At 55.4% G+C, this 17527-nt stretch overlaps 7 protein-coding genes across 7 annotated transcripts; 3 read left to right on the top strand and 4 right to left on the bottom strand.

Annotated features, from left to right (window-relative positions):
* Window positions 1-16: 16 nt before the first annotated feature.
* BGZ61DRAFT_447685 (uncharacterized protein) lies at window positions 17-796 on the bottom strand. The gene has a single exon (XM_046245386.1). The coding sequence runs from the start codon at window positions 674-676 to the stop codon at window positions 137-139; it is 540 nt and encodes a 179-aa protein (XP_046106785.1). The 5' UTR covers window positions 677-796; the 3' UTR covers window positions 17-136.
* A 1088-nt stretch (window positions 797-1884) lies between these two features.
* On the top strand, window positions 1885-4816 carry BGZ61DRAFT_447684 (uncharacterized protein). The gene is made up of 3 exons (XM_046245385.1): window positions 1885-2537; window positions 2590-4200; window positions 4267-4816. Exons 1-3 carry the CDS (start codon window positions 2288-2290, stop codon window positions 4599-4601), a joined length of 2196 nt encoding a protein of 731 aa, XP_046106784.1. The 5' UTR covers window positions 1885-2287; the 3' UTR covers window positions 4602-4816.
* Window positions 4817-5062: 246 nt separating this feature from the next.
* BGZ61DRAFT_348349 (dynein light intermediate chain-domain-containing protein) lies at window positions 5063-6997 on the bottom strand (the record flags this gene model as incomplete). Its single annotated transcript, XM_046240053.1, has 6 exons — window positions 5063-5221; window positions 5275-5909; window positions 5975-6068; window positions 6122-6519; window positions 6564-6713; window positions 6847-6997. The coding sequence occupies 6 exons, from the start codon at window positions 6995-6997 to the stop codon at window positions 5063-5065; spliced, it is 1587 nt and encodes a 528-aa protein (XP_046106783.1).
* Window positions 6998-7560: 563 nt separating this feature from the next.
* BGZ61DRAFT_504826 (uncharacterized protein) lies at window positions 7561-8926 on the top strand. Its single transcript, XM_046251816.1, has 2 exons — window positions 7561-7858; window positions 7942-8926. The coding sequence occupies exons 1-2, from the start codon at window positions 7803-7805 to the stop codon at window positions 8873-8875; spliced, it is 990 nt and encodes a 329-aa protein (XP_046106782.1). The 5' UTR covers window positions 7561-7802; the 3' UTR covers window positions 8876-8926.
* On the bottom strand, window positions 8927-10871 carry BGZ61DRAFT_447680 (WD40-repeat-containing domain protein). Its single transcript, XM_046245384.1, has 4 exons — window positions 10265-10871; window positions 10138-10176; window positions 9985-10082; window positions 8927-9931 (listed from the first exon to the last, which is right to left on the bottom strand). Exons 1-4 carry the CDS (start codon window positions 10371-10373, stop codon window positions 9032-9034), a joined length of 1146 nt encoding a protein of 381 aa, XP_046106781.1. The 5' UTR covers window positions 10374-10871; the 3' UTR covers window positions 8927-9031.
* Window positions 10872-11812: 941 nt separating this feature from the next.
* On the top strand, window positions 11813-13458 carry BGZ61DRAFT_492374 (septin; the record flags this gene model as incomplete). The annotated part of the gene is made up of 7 exons (XM_046250545.1): window positions 11813-11827; window positions 12002-12077; window positions 12175-12291; window positions 12356-12443; window positions 12501-12638; window positions 12690-13154; window positions 13209-13458. 7 exons carry the CDS (start codon window positions 11813-11815, stop codon window positions 13456-13458), a joined length of 1149 nt encoding a protein of 382 aa, XP_046106780.1.
* Window positions 13459-14142: 684 nt separating this feature from the next.
* On the bottom strand, window positions 14143-15644 carry BGZ61DRAFT_447677 (inhibitor of apoptosis-promoting Bax1-domain-containing protein). The gene is made up of 3 exons (XM_046245383.1): window positions 15304-15644; window positions 15033-15206; window positions 14143-14933 (listed from the first exon to the last, which is right to left on the bottom strand). Exons 1-3 carry the CDS (start codon window positions 15454-15456, stop codon window positions 14442-14444), a joined length of 819 nt encoding a protein of 272 aa, XP_046106779.1. The 5' UTR covers window positions 15457-15644; the 3' UTR covers window positions 14143-14441.
* Between the last annotated feature and the right edge of the window lie 1883 nt (window positions 15645-17527).

The raw sequence follows: 17527 nt of genomic DNA, 5'->3' as shown, positions 1-17527 counted from the left end.
CGCTGTCTCCTTGATCCCGAACTAATACCATTGTCTTGACCTCATATATATAAACCCACTCTCTGAGAAACAGGAATGTCTAGCATGAGCACCACCCTCAATCGTCCCCTTCATCACACGGTATAGCCCAATTGTCCTATTCCTCCATGCTCGTCTCGCATCCGCTTGACAAGTCATCTCCTTCCATCTTGCTCAACTCTTCCCTCTTCATTGCTTTTTCCCATAGCCCTTCTAGGCCATAGCACTTGATCATGACGCGCTTCTCTTCGTCGAACCGGTGCTGAGCCGCCTCGAGCCCAGCATCTCCGGACTGCAATCGACAGGCTTCCAATTCTTGCTTCTTTTCTCTGTTCCAGAGTCGCAACCTGTTGACCCGGTCTTTGGTGCGCAATCGCTTGGCCCTGTAGTGGAATTGTGTGTCGCGGGCCTTGAGGTATCTTTTGCTAAAGTTGACCTTCTTTGCCAACCTTTTGACATGGTGGAATACCAGGTCCGGGTATCTCTTCAAGGCGTTGGCGTCTTCCGTAGGCGGAGGTTCAACTAAGCGAACCAGCTTAAGAATATTGTCGAGTTCAGTAACGGCCACACCGTATGCCAGACTAACCTGGCTTTCTGTGTCTGCCATTGTCGTCCGGTTTTCGCCAGACTTCGGTATGGAAGGGTCATATCGAGACATTTCGTAGGATGACTTTCGACAGAGTGGAGGGCGCAAATTGTGTTTGTTGAGATGACATGGTCATGGAATCTCCAACCAAATTTGAAGAAGCATCACAAAGTTACACGAATTAGTTCTCATCCAACCCTAGCCCTATCATGTTAGACCCGGGTCATTGTCTTCCTCTCGTTACTAGTTGCTGGGATGGTAAAGCAACACTTGTCCTACATTTGCGCTCGTATTACTTTCCTGTGTTCCCAATCACGCGTGCTAGTAAAATTAAGTCATACGGGGTGTAGTTGATACACCTAGCCAATCCGTTTGCTTTACATGGATACGAGTTGAAAAATGTTGTCCTCCTGAGGCATGATTGCAACTAAACCTGGGTGGGTGGTGACATACAAGGCACAAAAAAAGTGACCCGGTAACGGACAATCGGATATAATTCGCAGTCACTCGGGAAGGCCCATGCCAACAAGGAGCATCCTAGATTGGTTTGTGCTTCCTAACCCATGCTCATAGGAGCGAGGGTAAGGGGTTCGTATGGGAGCAGCTGTCCACTGGCGGTGAGAGAGGTCAGGAGTACTGGCGAGAGAGTTGCAGTGGCGGGCTGCTTGTGCATAAGTGGAGACATATAGCAAGGCTGATATTACGCGGGCAGACGAAAGTGGTCTTGATATCATGTTTGACAGCAAGCATTCTCCTGATTATTGGCTTGTTCTCATGCTGGCTATCGCCAGTTGGGTTGGCAGCCGTTGGAGGATTTTACGGGCAAGACCCCTGCAACGATCAATCGGATTTCGGAACTTATCGAGGCCCAACCGGCTCAATCCCGCGACCAATGGAAAAAAGGTGGACCGGGCATGATGATGGAGTGTGTGATGATTGTGATTGCGGTCGGCGGTTTGAGTCTGGATGACTGAATGAATGAATGAATGACGCATGATACATGTACATGGACGGATTAAGTAACGCAGTCTAGTACCATAACATGAGAAAACCGTTGACTGGAGCAAACCGCGAGGAAGAGAGGCCCATCTAACTGTTTGAGTCATGAATGACTGCCCCGCGGCTGCTTCCCAGTCCCACGACCCCGCTATCGCCTCACTCGTCTGGCCTAAACTTGGCCCGGACTTGGCCCTTGCTGAGAAAGTGTGCCTCTAAATAGAGACGCAGCAGCAAACTGTAGAAGCTGCTCGGACTCTGGTGCTAAAGGCTAATTTATTAATCAGACCGCCGCCGTCCATATCGCCGTCGCAGTTGTCGCTATCTCGTCCTCTCCGGTATCATCTACACATACAGATCGGTCCCCATCCTGCTCCCTGGTGCACCACGCGCTGCTGCTGCTGCTGCTGGAGATTGTGTCATTCTAGTGGCTTCCTACAGCTCTTCTAAACCTCCACCTCTGCTAAACCTCCACCTCTGAATATCCACCTCTGAACGGAGTACCACCCGCCAGGCGGTCACTTTCCCCCACCTCCCACCTGCGCTTGCACTTGCCCTTCCACTTGCACTCGTGTTGGATCGTCCAACATCTTCGTCACGCCGCTGACCCTCGATATCTCCTTCGCACTAGCTCCCCCGAACTAGTCGCAGAGACTGAGAGTACGCGCGCGAGATCAGCCTCGCATCATGGTCGCTTCAGAGCTCACTGCCTCGGCCAAGGCCCTGCGCACCACCGCCGTGACCCCAGGAGACGCCGCCATTGCTTCCGAACCTCTCCCAGCGCTTCGAAACCGCGCGGCCGCCAGCAGAAGCCCCTACGTCAAGGACCAGGCGGATGGGTTGGTGTCATGGCAGCTGCTGGACGACGAGGCTGTGGAGCGGGCCAGAAAGGAAAACAAGCTCATCTTCTTGCACATTGGATACAAGGCATGCCACTGTGAGCGTCTTACCCGTGTGATGCGTCTCATAGCCACTGCTAATAGTCTTAGACTGCCGACTCATGTTCCTCGAGTCCTTCTCCAACCCGGATTGCGCCTCTGTCCTCAACGAGTCCTTCGTCCCTGTCATCATCGACCGAGAAGAGCGCCCAGACCTGGATACCATCTACATGAACTACGTCCAGGCCGTGAGCAATGCTGGAGGCTGGCCCTTGAATCTTTTCTTGACTCCCAACCTGGAGCCCGTTTTCGGTGGAACCTACTGGCCCGGCCCAGGCAACCGACGTCGTGCTACTGATGAGAACGCGGATGAGGTGCTGGATTTCCTCACAATCGTGAAGAAGGTACGGGATATCTGGAGCGACCAAGAGGCCCGCTGCCGAAAGGAGGCAACCGAGGTCTTAGGGCAGCTCAGGGAGTTCGCTGCTGAGGGTACCCTTGGCACCAGTCGCATCTCAGCTACGTCGTCTCTGGGGCCCTCGGGGTGGGGTGCGCCAGCCCCAACCCACAGCGATGGGAGCAAGGAGAAGGATACCGCGGTTTCCAGCGAGCTGGACCTCGATCAGCTGGAGGAGGCGTACACCCATATCGCCGGGACATTCGACCCTGTCTACGGAGGGTTTGGTCTTGCGCCCAAGTTCCTTACGCCCCCAAAGCTGGGTTTCCTCCTAGGTCTCTCACAGGCGCCAAGCGCAGTCCAGGATGTTGTTGGCGAAGCCGAATGCAAGCATGCCTCAGAAATTGCCCTGGACACCCTGCGGAAGATCCGCGATGGTGCTCTGCGTGATCACGTTGGTGGCACAGGCTTCTCGCGCTGCTCAGTCACACCTGACTGGAGCATTCCCAACTTTGAAAAGCTGGTCGTGGACAACGCCCTGCTTCTCTCTCTGTATCTCGAAGCGTGGAAGTCGAGCGGCGGAAAAAAGGACAGCGAGTTTTACGACATTGTCCTGGAACTGGCTGATTACCTCTCCTCAGCCCCGATCGCCCTACCCGAGGGCGGGTTCGCATCGAGCGAAGCGTCCGATTCGTATCCCAAGAAGGGTGACAAGGAAATGCGTGAAGGCGCGTACTACACCTGGACAAGACGTGAATTCGACTCGGTGCTTGACGCAGCGAGCAAAAACATCAGTCCACTTGTAGCAATCCACTGGGGCGTCCATGAAGATGGTAACGTGGATGAGCGCCATGACCCAAACGACGACTTCATAAACCAGAACATCCTCAAGGTCGACCGAAACGTCGAGCAACTGAGCAAGCAGTTTGGTATCCCCGCCAAGGAAGTTGAGCAATCCATCCAAACGGCCAAATCTGCCCTCAAGGAGAGGAGAGACAAGTATCGTGCCAGGCCGGATCTGGATAACAAGCTTGTCGTGGGATGGAACGGCCTCGTTATCTCAGCGCTGGCCCACGCTAGCCTGGCTCTGAAGACTCTCGATCAAGAGCGAAGCGACAAATACCTCATCGTTGCGAAGAAAGCCGTGGCCTTCATCCAGGAGAAGCTATGGGTTGCCAATGAGAAGACCCTATATCGGATCTGGCAAGGTGAAAGGGAGATCAAAGCTTTCGCGGACGACTATGCCTACCTTACCCAAGGCCTCCTCGATCTCTTCAAGGCCACCGGTGACGAATCCTTCCTGGAGTTTGCTGACACACTCCAACGTAAGTCTTCTGCTGGGCCCGTCATCCAATAACATGCTTCATAAACTGATCACTTACTCTTGACAGAATCTCAAATCTCGCTGTTCTCTGACCCCGATGGCGCCTTTTTCTCCACCACGGAGTCATCCCCACACACCATCATTCGCCTCAAGGACGGCATGGATACTTCCCTCCCCTCTACCAACGCCGTCACCGTTGCCAACCTCTTCCGCCTCGCCGACCTCCTTTCTGACGATGCTCTCTCTGCCTCAGCTCGCCAGGCCATCAATGCATTCGAGGTCGAGATGCTCCAGCACCCCTGGCTGTTCCCCGGCCTGCTCGGTGGTGTCGTCGCCGCGCGGTTGGGTGTTGACAAGAGTAACGTGAAGGTCGCATACAAGCCTGCTAGATTAAGTACCTAATTGGGACTAAGAGGAAGATGTTGGGGACATTATGAGATTTCGTCGCATGCCTTTTTGGAGAACTCATCTTGGACGCCGGGCCTTATTGGGGGGGGGGGTTGTTATTTAGGAGCTCTTGCATCGGGTCTGTCCCCCTTATTTTGGATGAATTAGTACTACATATTGTGCTTTGATGAATAGGTTTTAGAGATATCAAATCTAGACCATGACCATGACCTGCTCTCTGGACCACGTCTAACGTTAGCGAGCTGTTCAAAATGAGTGTGTTCAAATCTTTGTCATTCAGGGGTATCTAATCTACAGCAGCCACTCCCCGCCCCTTCCCACGCCCATCTCATTCCGCATCATGGTTCTTAGTACAAAGCATCAAAACGGAACATCAGAGTGTGGTCTTCTCCCCAGAGTTCTCTCTTAGAAGTCAGGTTTCGTCTGTTTTTCCTCCCACAACGGGTCCCGCTGGCTCAGGATCGGGGTGTGTCTGAGGTGCTGCCCGTTCTGTTCATCAGGCCCGTGAAGAAGCTCTGCAGCTGGTCGTTGTCAAATTCCTTGACCATGTTGTCCGCGGGGCTCTCGCCTTCTTCGTGTTCTCCTTCGGGGGATGCGGTATGTGCGTTGCGGTCCTGGACGGAGACTTAATAAGGGGTTGTGTCAATAGTAGAGGGGAGAGTTTTACCTTGAGGCGCTGTAACATATCGTCGGCATCGACCTGGATGCCGCCCATGTTGAACTGTACCGGACCGATGTGCTCGCTGACGGACTTTTCGTCGCTGAACTCCATACGCTTGCTGGTGAGGGAGATGGCGTTCTCGGGCGCCTTTTCGGGGACCTTGGCCTTGAAGGCTTCGAGGATCTTGAGCTGGCGTTCAAGGAAGACCTGCGTGTCGTCGCTATCGACATTGATCCAGTGGTCTCCATGCATGGCGCTTTCCACCACGGCCAGCCCGCCGCTGTTGGGATCCCGGCACCACTCCTCATACCGCGCGATGGCGGAGTTGCTCGGCGGGCGCTGCTGGCCGGGCTGCGTGTCGTCTTCTTCAGCAGCTTTCTTGGCGGCCTCAATGTCAGCCGGTGAGGAGCTGATATCCTCGGACCAGCTGTTGGAGACGACTTCAGCATCGAAGTTATTGGCAAGAACGCGGATCTTGCCCCACGAGTCCCAGTTAGTAGGCACCACGATCTTATCGCGGTCAATAACGTTGATTTTAAGGGGGTTGCGCTTGAGAAGAGAGGTGATTCCGAGGGTTGAGTGGATGAGTGTTGGCAGTTGGGAGGGTGTGTTTTGAGAGGTGTAGATGAGAGAAGCGCCGTCTGGGAACATGTTAGCGTCAAAGGGATTGATGGCATAGACATAGACTCTAGCTGGCTCGACTTACGTCTCAATATCACGGTTCGGAGGTATAGCAATACTGTATCGAAGTCGGGTTCTTTCCAACCCTGGTTCTTTTCCAGAAATTCCATCTTTTGGGCCTAGGTGTCTGGTCAGTCAATCTGTAGAGCGCACGCTTCAGGGTTGCTCTCACGTTCTGGCAAACCACACATAGCGGCAATCCCAGCGGTTCCTCCCACTCTCCTGGTCCCAGTGGCAACGCGCTGTCTCCGTCACCGCTCGTTGCGGTGGCCGAGGGCGTTCCGTCAAGATTGGTAGCTGCGCCGCCGCGACCTCTCTCCTTCCAAGCCGACATGACGTCTTCCATCAGGTTATGTTGCTCGGAATCAACCTTCTTGAGGACCTCCTGGAGGAGCTGAATCCAGGTCCACATTTGACGCAGCCACAGATGCGGCTGTGACCAGTCGAGGAGTAGTATGAGGGCGGTATTGGGAATGGCATCGGGCGTGAGGAGGGGAGCGACGAGGGAGGCGAACTCGGCGGAGGGCTGGGAGAGGAAGTAGAGCGAGACGCGCGCAAGAGTATCTGAAGCTGTTAGTCCAAAGATATCGGGTGCCGTGTCAAAGAGGACGAACCGTCTTGGTCGGCGTCGAGGACATCGTAGTAGGTGTAGCCCAGGGCGAAGCTGTTGGCAATGGGCGGTGTCTTATGGCGGTCGGCATTGCGTCTGGATTCGGAGCCGGACAGAGATTCGAGGAAGTCCCGTTGCGATTCGGGAGTGCCGCCTGGAGCGCAAGCAAGAAATCAGCTACCAGCTATCTGGCCAGGTTCGGGATCGGATGCGGCAGAGCGGTGGGAATAGCGGCGACGGCGGGGGAAGCTCAGAGCTCAGAGCTCAGAGAACAAGCACAAGCATACCTAGGACAATGAGGTTCTTCTCCGGTAGGCGCTTGCCGCTGGCGACGGACTCCAGCATGGACGTCCACAGGTCCTTCTTCTGTTCGCCATTGCGGGCGTCGTCCCCTGACCCCGTGGTGTAGGTCGACACCCGGTTGTTACTCGCCGTCATGGCCGCAAATTCCGCGAGGCACGCGCACGCACAGTGGCACCGGGGAACGAGGAGCGGATCGCAGGTGCTCAGATCATAGGTGGTGAGCAGGAGCCTGGGCGATGGATGGGTAGGTCGGAGAGAGCGTGGTGGAGAAGGGAAACGCGGTGGATATGGTAATCGTCACAGGAGAACAAAGGAAGATGTTAATAAGAGGGCTGTTGGTGGTGTCGTAGGGGCATTGTCGCACAGGGCGGACAGCAACAGCGAGACAAGCAGAAGGTCGGATGCGTAGCCTCAGCGGCGGATCGTCAGAGGGTCTCGGCCGGAGACAAGGCACCCCGTTATTGCAGCTGGTTCTGGCTTCTTTTCCGTCGTCTCGTCGACCGTCGACAAACCTCCCTACGTGCCAGGGTTGCCAATAGTTGAGGCGACGGGGGTGGGTTGCTTAGCACGGAGTCTGCACTGGCTGTCTACTGTTGGTCCGGAAATTGACCCGCCTACAGTAGGTACCTAACCAAACCACCCGGGGGCCTTCCGGGGGCCTTCCGGGGCCTGTCCGCCTGTGGTACACAAACTCAGCGCCTTGATCTGCTGCGCTATCCGCTGTAATAACCAAGCCAAACACACCAACGCACGGTCCCGGGGGGCTAATTGGTTAGTCTCCTCTAAATGTTGGCCGAGCTTCAGTGGGATCCAGTCTTTTTTTTTATACTAGGTCGAAGCCTCACAGACACGCAGCCACCCTCTCAGCCTTGCATCCAACCTTTCGTGATCTAACCTTGGCAGAGCTTTGCGTCACAGCAGCACAACCCAACACCTCGAGATGAACCAAATACGCGCAATTCAGGCGCTCAACAAGAAGGAGATTGAAAACGGAATGTACGTCCCTCCATATACCCTGATTCTCCGCTTTCCTTACCTGCACGTTCCGTCCACTGCTAACACTGACATTTGCGACACAGCTCCCCCGAAGCTTCCTGGCATACCGACTACCGCGACACAGCATACATCTACTTTGGTGGCCTTCCCTACGAGCTCTCCGAAGGCGATGTCGTCACCATATTCTCCCAGTTCGGCGAACCCACCTTCCTCAAACTCGTCCGCGACAAGGAGACCGGAAAGTCCAAGGGCTTCGGATGGCTGAAGTATGAGGACCAGCGGAGCACCGACTTGGCCGTCGACAACATCGGAGGCGCAGAGATCAGCGGGCGATTAATTCGCGTCGACCATGCGCGGTACACAGCGCGCGACGATGAGGATCCCGACGAATTCAAGGTCGGCTGGGAGGACATGTTGAAGAGAGAGGGCAAGGCCGTCTCCGAGGACGAGAGCAGCGACGAAGAGGAGGCCCGGCCCATGCTGCAAGAGGAGCGGGAGCTTGCGTTGCTCATACGAGATCACGACGACGACGATCCGATGAAGGGCTTCCTAATCGAGGAGAAGAAGAAGGAGATTGAAGAGGCGCGCCAAAAAGCAGACAAGAAAGACCAAAAGCACAAACACAGACACCGCCACCGGTCGCACCGATCAACAAGAGACGGGGGCGAAGAGGATCGACATCGAAGATCTCGAAGAGATGAACCTACAGTCGACCGGGAGGACCGACGCAGGGACAAGGACTCAAGGAGACTCCGGGAGCGCCCTGACGATGAGAGAGGAGGGGACCGCCGACGGGACGGTGACAGACGGAAGGAGAGAAGAGATGGCGACGAACCCAGGAACCGGGATCGGGATCGGGATCAGGAACGACGGGGAGATCGTGAACGAGACCATCGAAGACAGGGCCGGGATGGTGGAGACGACTCAAAGCACAGGAGGCACAGGGACGATGAGCGCCCTGACAAGAAGTCAAGAAGACAGAGTAGAAGTCGGTCGCCACGACGGCACAAGGACTAGAGACAAGCCCATAATCTAGTAAAATACACCAAAAACACAGATAAATCCAAAGCCAACAACAGACCTAGTCTGATGATTTGATCCGCCTAGAACGCCTCCCCAAATTCGCCGCGCACATAATGAGAGATGTCTCGAGAGGTTTGTAACCTCCGACACTCAAGTATTGCCCAGGTATCGTTTCCAGCCCTCCCTCACACAATGCCGCTTTCCATCTTCGCCATCCACGATGACAAACTTCTCCCATCTCGCATCCTGGCCAGCGCCGATCACCACTAGGCTGTCCTCGGCGATCCACCCAATGACACCCTTGGGAGGCCTTGATGTGCCCAATACAGTGCCCTCTGAAAATGGGATGCCCCCGATCATGGACTCGTCACCGGCTTCGAACGGTGCCGACGAAAACGAGTAGACGTCTGAAAAGACCCGCGGCATCAAAGGGATCTTGCTAAGAATGCCCCATTTACCTGTCCCGTCCCCAGCGTCCGCACCCGACGTCCCCAGCTGCTGGCTGCGGTGCATGGGGGGCTTGCGTGGGTGGGGGACGTCGAAGACGTGGAGTGTGGATTTGTCTGAGGTGCAGGCGAGGACGGTGCCAGAAGGAGAGAAGGCGAGGGAGAAAATGGTGGCTGGGTCGATGCCGCGGCGGAGTTCAGCGACGCGGGCACAGTTGCTTGTTGAGTAGACGCGGATCAGAGTACCCATCTCACTGGCGCTGGCGAGGAGTTCGCCATCCGGACTCAAGGTGATGGCCTTGAGCGCCGACGAGTGTGCTGGGATGATGCTGACGTTGCCAGTTGCCAGCTCGACCAGCTGGATCTGGCCGGCGGTGCGCCCTGGAAATGCGAGCTTCTTTTCTGAAAGACAGCAGAGGCCGAGGAGGTTATCTGCGGTCTCATAGACATGGAGGAGATCCGGGGGCTTTGCGAAGGAGTAAACGCGGACGCTATTCTGGAGGACCACGGCTATGCGCTCTCTCCCCAGTTGCACGCCGCGCACTGCAGTCAAGGCTGTGATTTCGAGTGCGACCTTGCCCTTCATGTCATCCCATATTATGGCCTGCGCGTACAGTGTGAGTTGCGGGTGTCTATGTTGAGATGGAAGCGACTCACCTTGTTCATGGCGAACTTGGGGGACCTGCCACCGCCAACGAGGGCGAGGTAGTTGGTCATGCCCATCATCTGGACGAGGCCGATGCCCGCGTTGAAATCTAGAATAAGTTAGGCTTCTATATGCATACGCGATACATTATGTGATAAGCATACCTCTGGAGGCCTTGAGAAGACATGATTTGGTGTGGAAGACTGGCAGGTACGTTGTCAGTTGAGAGGGTCCATCGTCGATGGATACAGCACGTTATGGCATTGGCATGCGGGTGATGTGGTGGCTTACTGCAGATGCCAGAGTCTAGGCCAGCGGCAAAGCAACTTGCATCATTGTTGAATGACACGGACAAGACAGCCTCAGTGCTGGACGCTTCTATGGGGGGCCGGACATTCATCTTGAGATTGTGGGCTGGTTGCAGGAGGACAAGGCAAGCGTCACCAAATGAGCCTGGTCTGGAGGGAGGGGTAGTGTAATGCGTGGCCAGGCGGAAGCTGAGGGGATCGCAGTATATGGACGCCCGGCCGATGGTAGTGGTGTTGCGAGAGGATAAAGATTTTGTGAGCGAGCGTTAGGGGAGCCTCATAAGAAGTAGGAAGCTGGGCATGTCGAAGCCGGCCAGGCGGGTTGATGAGGGCGATGGGCGATGAACAACGGGACGTCACCGAGCAGGCTGCTGTACATGGCCAGATCCACCCGTTTGGGGCTGCTAAAGCTCGGGACGGGTACCTGTGCGGTGCTGACTTGGCCGCTGGAGGCGCTACGGCTGACCTTTGTGAGATCGGGGCAGTACCTCTGTGGGCACAGATGGCGGATAGACAGCCGACGACAACTACCACCGGCGGACAGCTACAAAACAAACCTGGCGGATATCTCTCCGGGTGGCGGCATTGTTTGATTTGGGTATTGTCCAGTTGCGCTCCACAGGGTTAAGCAGAGTCTGCTTCTCCCGCGACACACGTCGTACAGATCCGTGGTTGGCGACGTTACCAAAACGGTCTCATTCACTGGGCAACTCAACCGGTACCCTTCATTTGCAGGTACCAAACGGGAAACGTGGAGCTCATCATCCCTCGTCCTCCCGAATGAAGAAGGGAGAGCTGAAGCCACACCCGGAGCCACACGTTGCCAGCGCCCACGAGCCACGCAAGCCACACTCATCATCATATGGACGGCGCACGGTGCGCCGCATGCCCATCTTCAGCTCCCCCCATGCCATTCACCCTCGCCATGCCATGCCACGCCACTACAATCCAGACATATCGGCACATGAAGTGTCACGTGAGAAGCGACATTGGACATACCTGTCAATTAAACGCGTCCCGGCGAACTGCCGTTTCCCCAGCCCCTAGCCAAGGAGCCTAGGAGGAAAAGCCAGTGAGTGCCACCAGCCTCACGCCGAAATTTAGTAGCTGGGGGGGTGCACTAGAGGGGGCGGGCAGGCGGTCTGGCAAGCCGTGCAGCGTGGCCAGGGGTGGTCAGTGTGGCTCCTCCCTCAGTTCCTGCTGCGCTGGACCTGTCTGCTTTGCTCTGGCAAGTCTGGGTGCGCACCTTCCCTTCCACCCCCTGAATCCCAGTGACCCAGTCCCCATCCCCCATCCCAGTCCCAGTGCAGGAGCGATTGGCCAGGCGTGAAATTGGCCAGACCCCTTCAGGTCAACATCCTCCCTCTCCTTTACCTAAGTTAACATTTTCCCCTTGCTTCCCACGCACCGCCCACCGCAACGCCTCTCCATCGTCGACCTTCGTCCTCTCGATCTCGACAACCTCAACTTTTTGCCCGTCGCTTCTCAGCTACCTCTCCCCCGACCTCGTCCGAGACCGAGACAGCCCACCATGTCGTCCACTACCGTACGTTTCTCTCCTCAACGCCTGTAGCGCGTGCTCGCTGCCCCGTCCTGTCCTGGCCGTCCTTGCAAGGCATGGCCACCCGATAGAGCTGCCGCTACCGCATCGGGCGTCCCCCGAAGCTCGAGCGCGTCGAACCGCATCCTACATCCAGTTGCTGACATGTTTACTCTCCAGAAGATGATCCGTAGGAAGAAGAATGTCAAGAAGGGTATCCAGTTTTGCTTGATGGTCTGCGGTGCATCTGGCACAGGTACGTGGCCCCATTCAAGAAATGCTACCATCATGTCTACGCCGCTCTTGCATTCGACATCACCACCATTGCACAACAAGCTCACCATCGAACACAGGCCGAACCACCTTTGTCAACACCCTCTGTGGCAAGGGTGTTTTGACTCACAAGGACTCTGACGACGCCGGCAGCGCCCACGTTGAGGATGGTGTCAAGATCAAGCCCATCACCGTTGGTGCGTAACACTGCGACCTCCCTCGCCCATTCATAGGAACACCTTTACTGATTTCACCCCCCAGAGCTAGAGCTGGACGAGGAGGGCACCCGCATCTCCTTGACCATTGTTGATACCCCCGGATTCGGAGACCAGATCGACAACGAGGCCAGGTGAGCTCCGTTCTCTCGCAAATGCACCCCAATACGACATGCTCACACGAGTCACAGCTTCTCCGAGATCGTCGGTTACCTCGAGAGACAATACGACGACATTCTCGCCGAGGAGTCTCGTATCAAGCGTAACCCCCGCTTCAGAGACAACCGAGTCCATGCCATGCTCTACTTCATCACCCCCACTGGCCATGGGTAAGTATTTTGCGACCCTTTGTCTGGCGCAACTCGCTCATTCGATGGCAGTCTCCGAGAACTCGACATTGAGCTCATGAAGCGCCTCGCTCCCCGTGTCAACGTCATTCCAGTCATCGGCCGCGCCGACTCCCTCACCCCCGCTGAGCTGGCCGAATCCAAGAAGTTGGTCATGGAGGACATCGAGCACTACCGAATCCCCGTCTACAACTTCCCGTACGACATTGAGGAGGACGATGAGGACACCGTTGAGGAGAATGCTGAGCTCCGAGGTCTCATGCCCTTCGCCATTGTCGGCTCCGAAGACGTCGTCGAGATTGGCGGTCGCAAGGTCCGCGCCCGCCAGTACCCCTGGGGCGTTGTCGAGGTCGACAACCCTCGTCACTCCGACTTCTTGGCCATCCGATCCGCGCTGCTCCACAGCCATTTGGCTGATCTGAAGGAAATCACCCACGACTTCCTGTACGAGAACTACCGTACCGAGAAGCTTTCTAAGAGCGTTGAGGGTGCTTCCGGGTATGTTCTACATCTTATCGCGATGAATAACCACAGTTGCTAATATATTGGTAGCATCGACAGTTCAATGAACCCTGAGGATCTTGCCTCTCAATCCGTCCGCCTCAAGGAGGAGCAGCTCCGACGAGAGGAGGAGAAGCTCCGCGAGATCGAACTCAAGGTCCAGCGCGAGATCAACGAGAAGCGACAGGAGCTCTTGGCTCGCGAGTCCCAGCTTCGCGAGATCGAAGCTCGCATGCAACGAGAGCAGGCTGCCCAGGCCAACCCCCCGGCGGCCGAGGCCAACGGCGAGGAGACCAACTAGACCCATCATACATCACATATTGGTTCTTTCCGCGGTACTCCAAAAAGTGCGACGTTGGACTATTGTCTATTGCTGGCGTTGGTTTTTCCTCTCCCACGACTAAAGAGAAAGAAGATGAGAATATTCCCCCTGCTGCTGCGAAACTGAGAGTTGTCGTTTCTATTTTCTTCAACCGCCCTGCTACACCCACCAAAAGCTGCCCACGATTTTGATATGACGGTAGAGATACCACCCCTGGGGCCACCCGTGGAAGCATGACGGAGGACGGCCATTAGCGAGGGGGTTTATTTACGTGGACATTGCGGAGGATGCAGCCGGGCAAGGAGAGGAGAATCTCAGAGGAATGGAGACGACCATTCAATGCAATGCCGTTGACGCCCTGGCGACCTGAGGACCTTGTCTTGTTTTATGTGCTTCTCCGCCAGCCAAGTCAGCGGATCTTGTTAGCTGTTTGGGCATCCATTTTCTCAAAGACCACCCCTCCTTGGTTTTTTTCCTGTTTCTCTAGTCGCCTTCTAATGCTGATATCAAATCAATTCGATACTTCTTAATCCTCCCATGATTTGATCTGGACCTGAAAGATAAGCGTAGTCAGTGCTTGGGTGTGCTTGAGCGTTGTTAAATATGCCACAGGTACTTGGGCGCGTGCATGTCTCACAGAATGAAGCGTGGTTGGGAACTTAGCACGCTTAACGGTCGCACTATCTTACTAAACGAGCTGTCTGTAAAAACGAGAAGTGGATGAGAACTACAATTTGAACGCCTAACCATGTAACCCATGCAGCTTCCCATCTCTTACTCGGGCAACGAAATGGGTGTCGTGGAAATTAACAGACTACCCGAAACAACAGGTCCTCCACTAGAAGAGACACAAGGAAATCTTGACTTAGGAAACTCCATCACTAGAGCAATCTCCCACTCCGTCGCACACGTCGCACACGTATTCACATACACTCACCATTTTCATTCATGTTGCGCATAGCTTAGTTGTTGGACTGGCTGTTGAGGATGCGCAGGATGGCGAGGAAGAGGTTGATGATGTCGAGGTACAGGCTGATGGCGGCAGCAATTTCCTCCTCGACGTGGTGGTGACGCATGATGAGCTGCGTGTCGACCAGAATGTAGCCGCTGAAGATGAGGGCGGCAGCACCTCCGTAGATGAGCTCGGCGGTCGAGTTGTAGGGGAAGAACATGGCCATGAAGCTGAAGAGGACTAGACCCCACAGGGCACCGAATAGGTAGGGCATCCATGAGGTGAAGTCGTACTTGGACTGGCAGGCGAAGGCAGTGAGGAAGACGAAGATACCGGCGGTGATGATGACAGCGTTGAGAACGATTTCGGTCTTGTAGAATGACACTATGACGGATATCGTGTAGGCTTCGGCGAGGGTGAACAGGGACAGGAAGAGAAGGTTGGTAGGGTACGACTTGCGCTTCCAGTAGGTCAGGCCCATGAAGACCATGGCGCCGATGAGCTGTGGCTTGTGTTAGCACTTTACTCTTTTGGATAACCCCTCGGTCTCGCTTAACCGCCGTCTCCGCGAGATGGGTGGTGGTGAACCAGAACAACATACCGAAATCCAAACGACGCCGGGGTGGCTCTGAATCCATTCCTTGTATCCGGTGCTGAAGAAAGTGAGGGAGCTCACGCCGGCTGTGGCGAGAAGCTGGACGGTCAGGATGGTATAGACCTTGCGGACGAACTGGTTGCGGATGTCGACGGTAGCCTCGGCCACGGAACCACCAAACTACAAAGGGCGTGTTAGCCATCATACCCAAATTTCCATCTATCCGGAGGTAGGTTTCGCAATCCACGGCGCCTAGCAGGGCCATCCTTCTGCTCACCTTGAAGTCATCGGGGATGTTGTCTTCGCTGTCGCGCGGAGCGCCAAAGAGGCCCTCGTCGCGGGAGGAGGAGCCGTATGCGGGGGGCGCGCTGGTGAAGTCGTCATCAGGCTCCTGCTGGGGCGCAGGCTGGTACTTTGCGGTGGAAGCCATTGCTGCAACGGTGAGGTTCGCTCAGGTTCTGGGTGGGACGCAGTTGGGCTAGTTGTGATGTGATGATGGTGGGAGCGATGTTGTGTAGAGCGTGAGGACGTCGGCGATGTGAGGCGATGGGTAATGGGTAATGACGCCTGGCCGAATGAGCGCTTGGAGGTCATGTGGGAGGGCGGAGTTGATTGTGGCGCTAGGCAGGTGTTACAGGTAGATAAGCACTGTGTGGCGGTGCGGGTTGTGGCGCTAGCTTGGGGGGGAGGTGCCTACATTGGGGCGTTGCGACGTGTGCAGGAGCTCATTGATTGAGGGAAGCTTCATCTATAGTACGAAGGCTGCCGCAGGAAGTTTGACGACTTCAAATGGTATCAGGACAGCCCCCACAGTATAATCTGCAATCGATCAACTACCTAAGGCAAGCAGTAGCAGTAATCCCTTGCTTTTAAAAATAAGAATGAAACTTGAGTACATTACCCCAAGGACTAAATAATAAAAGGTCTGAGGGGCTGGTTAGGTATTGAAAGACACCGCCTACACTCTGTATTGCACTTGTACTGTAGGCCGCTGTGTACCTATACCTTGGAAAGTTGCCAAACTTCCTGCGCCAGCCTTCGTACGCTTCGCTGTGTATTTACAGGCAGCTAGGGGCTTTATTTGCTCTGAATCTGGCACTGCCATGATACGGATTCTTGACTTGGAGTAAACCATTTAAATAATTGCCCTCCACAACTTTGTCGCAAAGACTGGTTGCTGATGTGAGGGCACTAGAGCCGAACCAGGCTTCCTTGCCCACACAGCCAGCCCCGGTGTCTAGGGTAGGAGGGGCAGCATCAGGAATGCGAAACGGTGCATCAGATGCGTTTGGTTCTCAAGACAATCTTCAGTTCTAGATAAATACTACAAACGTGGAGGCTCCTCAGTATTAGGCTTGTATGCTCTCACCGCGTCCTATTCTGGGCAGGGGCGTCACGGCGGGCAGTTTTCGTATAGCATACCGCACCCGACAGAGGTGGGGAACACATGCCCGGCACGCAGTAGCGTAGTTTACGTGCTTGGGAGGGTACGCAATTTCTGGTTCCACCGACACTCCGAGCTATCATTATTTCCCGGGATTATGATGTCTATTCATAGAAGGGTGAATACGCAGTTCAAGATGTGTGTGTGCAATGTTTAGCTCCGGTTCGATCAATTGGACAGCTTGTCACATCCAGCCATGCGCATGATATGATGTATGTCGGAAAGTGAGGGGCGATGTGATCAGAACACTGTCAGTTTGGCGGTGGATGGACCCGGGGACGAGAATCCACGGGGATGGCTGATAAGGTATGATAGGTTATGGTGTATGCAAAGTGCTTGGACGGCAGCCGGGAGGCTGGGATTATTTTCGAGATGTGATGAGTGGCCGACGTGGCGTCTTATACACGCGGAGCGCCGTATGCGCGATGCGACAGGCGGATATGTAGCGATATCATCCGGTTGATATACGGACCTACAGGAGGACTGGACGCACCCGAGGACGGATGTGAGGCGTGAGGGGGTAGGCAGGTCACGACAAAGGGGGAAGGAGGGTAGTGGTGGTTGGCTGAACCAAATGTTGATGTCCTGGACGTTGTAGCACATGGACCAGACGAAAGAAATGAGGGCGGCTCTGGAAGCTCTGACCACGGGGTTTGTTGTAAGACATTTGACGGACTTTGTTGAGGATCTGCGAATAATTACAGCATGGCCGTCGCACGGAGCACAGGGCACGGAGAATGAAGAATGGAGGATACAGGCGGGCCGGGAATTCGTCTCTTTGAGGGAAGCGAGGATGCAGCGAAAGCAGGGCTAGCCAGCCAACCAGAAGCGCGGAAATGCCCAGCTCGTCACCCGTCGCCAGGCCACAGGGCAGCTACAGCGCGCTCACAGGGCACCTCACCAAACCAGCCCCCATGCCGCAGGGCAGCCCGGCCGAGGCACGAAATCAGTAGCGGCAGTCGACGGAGCATGGCCCAAACAAGCGCAGATGAGATGCAGCAGTCCGGGACAGACTGCCTACCCTTGGCGATTGGGAACCAGAGGGCGAATGCTAGGC

The sequence above is a fragment of the Ilyonectria robusta genome (assembly GCF_021365365.1).
Source record: "Ilyonectria robusta strain PMI_751 chromosome Unknown BGZ61scaffold_6, whole genome shotgun sequence".
Lineage (NCBI taxonomy): Eukaryota > Fungi > Ascomycota > Sordariomycetes > Hypocreales > Nectriaceae > Ilyonectria > Ilyonectria robusta.
This window is presented reverse-complemented; position numbering and strand designations above follow the sequence as displayed.

What these genes read in the sequence shown, in the direction of transcription:
- BGZ61DRAFT_447685 (XM_046245386.1), bottom strand. Translation starts at nt 676, where the DNA reads ATGTCTCGATATGACCCTTCCATACCGAAGTCTGGCGAAAACCGGACG.
- BGZ61DRAFT_447684 (XM_046245385.1), top strand. Translation starts at nt 2,288, where the DNA reads ATGGTCGCTTCAGAGCTCACTGCCTCGGCCAAGGCCCTGCGCACCACC. An exon ending in TGGATACAAGGCATGCCACT is followed by an intron (nt 2,538 to 2,589) that starts GTGAGCGTCTTA and finishes TAATAGTCTTAG; the next exon opens with ACTGCCGACTCATGTTCCTC. An exon ending in GTTTGCTGACACACTCCAAC is followed by an intron (nt 4,201 to 4,266) that starts GTAAGTCTTCTG and finishes TACTCTTGACAG; the next exon opens with AATCTCAAATCTCGCTGTTC.
- BGZ61DRAFT_504826 (XM_046251816.1), top strand. Translation starts at nt 7,803, where the DNA reads ATGAACCAAATACGCGCAATTCAGGCGCTCAACAAGAAGGAGATTGAA. An exon ending in AAGGAGATTGAAAACGGAAT is followed by an intron (nt 7,859 to 7,941) that starts GTACGTCCCTCC and finishes TTTGCGACACAG; the next exon opens with CTCCCCCGAAGCTTCCTGGC.
- BGZ61DRAFT_447680 (XM_046245384.1), bottom strand. Translation starts at nt 10,373, where the DNA reads ATGAATGTCCGGCCCCCCATAGAAGCGTCCAGCACTGAGGCTGTCTTG. An exon ending in CCTAGACTCTGGCATCTGCA is followed by an intron (nt 10,177 to 10,264) that starts GTAAGCCACCAC and finishes CGTACCTGCCAG; the next exon opens with TCTTCCACACCAAATCATGT. An exon ending in CCAAGTTCGCCATGAACAAG is followed by an intron (nt 9,932 to 9,984) that starts GTGAGTCGCTTC and finishes CTGTACGCGCAG; the next exon opens with GCCATAATATGGGATGACAT.
- BGZ61DRAFT_447677 (XM_046245383.1), bottom strand. Translation starts at nt 15,456, where the DNA reads ATGGCTTCCACCGCAAAGTACCAGCCTGCGCCCCAGCAGGAGCCTGAT. An exon ending in ACATCCCCGATGACTTCAAG is followed by an intron (nt 15,207 to 15,303) that starts GTGAGCAGAAGG and finishes CGCCCTTTGTAG; the next exon opens with TTTGGTGGTTCCGTGGCCGA. An exon ending in CCGGCGTCGTTTGGATTTCG is followed by an intron (nt 14,934 to 15,032) that starts GTATGTTGTTCT and finishes CACAAGCCACAG; the next exon opens with CTCATCGGCGCCATGGTCTT.